General features: G+C 49.3%; 1 protein-coding gene across 1 annotated transcript in view; it reads left to right on the top strand.

Moving 5' to 3' along the window:
- Window positions 1-1,904: 1,904 nt before the first annotated feature.
- LOC105530877 (putative uncharacterized protein encoded by ERICH1-AS1) overlaps window positions 1,905-5,018 on the top strand; it is a 313,335-nt gene continuing 310,221 nt past the window's right edge. The window contains exon 1 of the mRNA XM_011968601.1: window positions 1,905-2,008. Coding sequence (XP_011823991.1) covers window positions 1,994-2,008 — 15 coding nt within the window. The 5' untranslated portion in view covers window positions 1,905-1,993. The remainder of the gene's footprint in view (window positions 2,009-5,018) is intronic.

Raw genomic sequence — 5,018 nt, 5'->3', positions numbered from 1 at the left:
GCCGAAGGTGATCTTTTTGTGATGAATTTCCCATGTGTTCTTTGAGATTCTTGTATTTGAGTGTCTAGATCTCTAGCAAAGCCAGGAAGTTTTCGTTGATTGTTCCCTCAGATATGTTTTCCAAATGGTTAGATTTCTCTTCTTCCCTGGAAACAGCAATTATTCTTAGGTTTGGACATTTAACACAGTCCCAAACTTAGAGGCTTTGTTCATATTGAGCAGATCATGAGGTCAGGAGATCGAGACCATCCTGGCTAACATGGTGGAAGCCTGTCTCTATTAAAAATTAAAAAAAAATTAGCCGGGTGTGGTGGCAGGCACCTATAATCCCAGTTCCTCAGGAGGCTGAGGCAGGAGAAGGGCCTGAACCTGGGAGGCAGACCTTGTAGTGAGCGGAGATCATGCCACTGCACTCCAGCCTGGGCGACAGAGTGAGACTCTGTCTCAAAAAAAAAAAAAGTTATATTTTCTTTGTCTTTGATGGGTTGGGCTAATTTGAAAGCCTTGTCTTAAGCTCTGAAGTTCTTTCTTCAGCTTGTTCGATTCTATTGCTGAGATTTTCCAGTGCATTTTGCATTTCTCTAAGTTTGTACTTGATTTCCAGAACTTATGATTGTTTTTCATTTATGCTATCTATTTCACTGAAGAAGGTTTCTTTCATATCCTGTATTATGTTTTTTCATTTTGTTAGTTGGACTTCAGCTTTCTCTGGTGCCTCCTTGATTAGCTTAATAATTTACCTGGATTCTTTTTCTGGCAATCAGAGATTTCTTCTTGGTTTGGATCCATTGCTGGTGAGGTAATATGATCTTTTGGGGGTGTTAAATAACCTTGTTTTATCCTGTTATCAGAATTGTTTTTCTGGTTCCTTCTCATTTGGGTAGACTACGTCAGAGGGAAGATCTGGGATTCAAGGGCTGCTGTTCAGATTCTTTTCTCCAATGGGGTGCTCCCTTGATGTGGCTTCCCTTAGGTATGTGGCTTCCTGGGGACCAAACCGTAGTGATTGTGTTTGCTCTTCTGGGTCCAGCCACCCAGTGAAGCTACAGGCTCTGAGCTGGTGCTGGGGGGTGTCTGCAGAGTCCTGTGATGTGACTTTTGTCATGGTGTTTAAGGCTATATAAAGTGTATGTAGGAGAGTGTTTTGCAATCACCAGCTCAGTGAGAAGAGTGGCGTATCTTTCCAATATAACTTTATAAACCTAGTAAGTCTCCTTAGAAAAAACACAAGTGTTCGTTCTTCCTCCGATTCATTTCTGGCGGGGAATAATAATTTCATGCATTAGTATGCCATGGAAAAAATGAGCACGGAATTTTGTAATTTATCAAAAATCATATATTAGCACCTTCTTTTTAAAAACATGCTACACTGAATTTCATCTGGGTACATAGCATTTTTGTGTCCTGGAAAGAAAATGATCAATTATTAATATTCTCTGGTACTGCTTGTTTCTTGGAATCTGTTTGGTTCTTTGCAGGACTGGACTAAGCTCACAGATACCATTTTTATCATCAAATTATATAAGAAATCATCATAACTCCTGATTTAAAGTATGGTTTCATTATTTTTCTTTGGTTCAATATTTCGAGATGGTAAACGTATGTTATTATCATTTCAAATCCTGCTTTAGAATGGAAATAGTAGTTTCCACGACCATACATCCTGGATCCACTCACGCGGCGCGCCATTCCATGGTCTGGTGTACGAACACTTGGTGGTGATTTTTATGTACAGTTTCTATGCCTGCTTCTTCTTGCCATATTGCTCTTTTCAGCTGATTAATTATTGCTTAGTCTCACTTTTTAATGTACTTTCCATGTTTTTGTTTTGTTTTGTTTTTTCCATGGGGGAGGTTATTTGCCCTTTTTATCACATTTTCCCCATCTCTATCCATTCTTCACCTAGGCTTTCTCGCCATCCGAGGCTTGGCCCTAGCCCTGTGCGGCTTCCCTCGCGGCTGCGGACCCTCTGCCTGCGCCCAGCCCAGCCACAATGGGGACTGCTCAGGTACAGTGTGATCTTGCTCTTGCTTCCTTTGTGTGTCCGTCCTGCGGTCCTTACCCAGCATTTGCTTCCTGCCTGCTGTGATGGGCGCTCCACCTGGGGAGGGGGCACAGGGATGACAGGGGCCTGGCCAGACTTGGAAAGAGCCAGGCAGCCAGGCGTGGTAAGGCCGAGGGGTGAGTGTTCCTGGAGCAGAAGCAGGAGAGGCTGCGGACACTGCGCACAGCTTCCGCTGGATGTTTCTCTGTTCAAACGGAGCTGTGTTTACAAACTTCTCCTGTGCACAGTGTTTGTTGCTCTGGTGTCATTGGCAGTGGTGACAGAATGTTGAGAAATTCGGGAGGCCTGATGGAGGGTAGGAGCTGGGCCGTGTCACTGCCTGTGCTCCGAATGAATCCGTGCATTCACCGAGAGTACGCGTGACTGCAGATTGTCCCCAGATACTGCCAGAATGGAGTTTTTCAATAGCAGTGTGAACTGTTTTCCAGTGGCTTTCCAAGAGCTTTCCTGTGGAAGCTGGTGGTATGTGGGGAAACAGGAGTGCACGGCCACAGGCCTGGGCATGGTGAGACGGGACACAGCCTTCAGACAACAGCATCCTGGGGCTGTGGATACTACAGTGACCGCTGCCGGGTGCTGCAGGGACTGTCCAGGGAGCCGTGCCCACCTCCTGCAGTCCCCAGACCCACAAGAGCATATTCGAGAGGAGGGTTTTGTCAGTTTACCTGCTGCAGTGCCAGTGGGTGAAGCACACGGTCACGGAGGCGGCATTTCACGTGATTTGTCGAAGGGAAGAGAGGATTATATATAATACAATCTTATTTCTTATTCCAGAAGTGTTTTGCACTGATGGAAATGTCTAAATTTCAGGGGGGCCATGTTGCTGCCGCTGCCCTGTCATCTCCTTCTGTTTCTTTCCTTCTTTTACGTCTCACTTGGTGGCAGCTTCACACGTTCTGGCTCAGGGTTCCGATACTTTCTGTACCTACTTGGTGGCCTCAGAAGATGGTGTTGACTTCAGGTTGCCAGACCAAATTGCCACCCCAGGAACAGGCAGCTCTTGTTCTGGGATTTTGGGAGCTCTGTGTACAGCTTCTGAGGAGTTGTAAGGCGAGCTTGAATTCATTATTATTTTTTGATATCTGCTTTCCCCTCTGATCAGAAAAGACAGTCCACAGTATGCTCGTCAACTCTCCACTGAAACTCCCTGTAACCAGCTAGGGGCAATTGCTTATTTGTCCTGTGAGTTAGTTAGGGTGCTTGATGGCCAAGAAAAGACTCACTCTGGTGGGTTTAAGCAGAAGAAAACTTGTTAAAAAGGAAATCAGGCATCCCATAGACCCTGGACCTCCGTCAGCTCCAGCAGTGTGGGGCTCAACAGGAGACCCCGGAGAGCTCTGCACAGACCCCTTCCTGGGACACGCACCCCAGCAGGGATGTGTGGGTGTCAGGATACAGCTATGGCGCCTGCCTCCAGCTGCCAGAGATGTCGATCAAAACGTTTTTGTTGATGTTTGTTTTCGTTTTGTCTTGCACTTTGGAAAGGGGTCATTTGCAGCACGGGGAGCTGTCAGAAGTGCAGGGAGGCCATTTGGGAGCCTGTGGCAGCCAGGACCGGGGAGGCCCAGAGTCTGCGGCCTGGGTCCATCCACCCAGGCTGTCCTCTTGTTCTCTTGTTGTGTGATGTCAACGGCAGCTCCTGTGAGACACAGCTATCCCTTATAAGATGGGCTCCCACTTAGCCTTATCCCAAAGGGGAAGTGAGTTGCATTTGTCATGTCCCCTAACTCCTAAAGGATCCTGGGACAACATTCCTTCTTCTTTCCTTTCTTCTTACTCCTCCTCTTCCTTTTTCCTTCTTCCTTCTTTCTTCTTTTCTCCCGCTGTCACTCAGGCTGGAATGCAGTGGTACCATCATGGCTCACTGCAGCCTCAACCTCCTGGGCTCAGGTGATCCTCTCACCTCTGCCTCCTGAGTAGCTGGGCCTACAAGTACTTGCCACCATGCCTGGCTAATTTTTGTAGTTTTTGTAGAGAAGGGGTTTTGCCACGTTGCGCAGGCTGGTCTTGAACTCCTGGGCTCAAACGATGTCTTCGGCCTCCCACAGTGCTGGAATTGCAGGTGTGAGCCCACCATGCCCGGGCGCATTCCTTCTTCTTTCTCTGGGTCAGCACAGCCCCTCTCGATTTAGATGCTGCCAGGGTTCCCTGCAGGAAATGAGGGAGCGTGCTGGCTTAGTTTTGATGTATAAGTATCTACATGACACAGCAGTGTTACGGGCAGCCTTTATGGTTTGAGGACCCGGTGTTCATGACTCCTGTCCCCACCCCCACCTGTGTTCCCCTTGTCCTGGTCCCAGTCCTGGCTCCGGGAGCTTTCCCTCTGGTGAAGACGACTGCTGACCTCCTGGTGGTTCCTTCTGTGTGGGGTCACTGGGGTCACTGCCATCCTCTGCAAGGCTTGGTAAGTGTGGTAGAACCAGCGATTCAGAGGACCCCGGTTCTGGACACGCTGCCCGCATCAGCAGCAGCAGAGGCTCTCCTGCACCCCAGGGACGTGGTCACACCCACTTCCTTTCTGCCCCCTGGTCTGGTGTCACAGGCAGCTCAGCCTCCAGCTGCAATTCATGGAGCATCCCGCATGTCCCCTGGCACCTCACTCCCTGAGGGGACATGGAAGCCGCAGGGCATCAGGGGACAGGAGACAGAGGTTTTGAGAGGGGCCGCTCACCTCCGTGGCAGTCTCTGGAGCGATGTCTCGATGACTTCTGGCTGCGGGACAAGCAGCCCCCTGTGTTGGCTCCAGGTGCGAGTGAGATTCCCACCACATCCTGCAGGAGCCGGCTTGAGAGACCCCCAGAACTCACTGTGGACCCGGCCAAAGGAGGGTTCTTCCTCTGCCCTCACTGTCCCCAAAATGACCCCACAGAACCGTCTGCAGGGTCTCTGCTACTGTACGGCTGTCAGGACAGATACGTGCCCTCGACGCCTGAGACCCACGTGCCTGTGGTTC

Source organism: Mandrillus leucophaeus, unplaced genomic scaffold (genome assembly GCF_000951045.1).
Source record: "Mandrillus leucophaeus isolate KB7577 unplaced genomic scaffold, Mleu.le_1.0 Scaffold85, whole genome shotgun sequence".
In the NCBI taxonomy this organism is placed as follows: Eukaryota; Metazoa; Chordata; class Mammalia; order Primates; family Cercopithecidae; genus Mandrillus; species Mandrillus leucophaeus.
The sequence above is the reverse complement of the archived record's forward strand: the minus strand, read 5'-3'. Positions and strand labels throughout refer to the sequence as shown.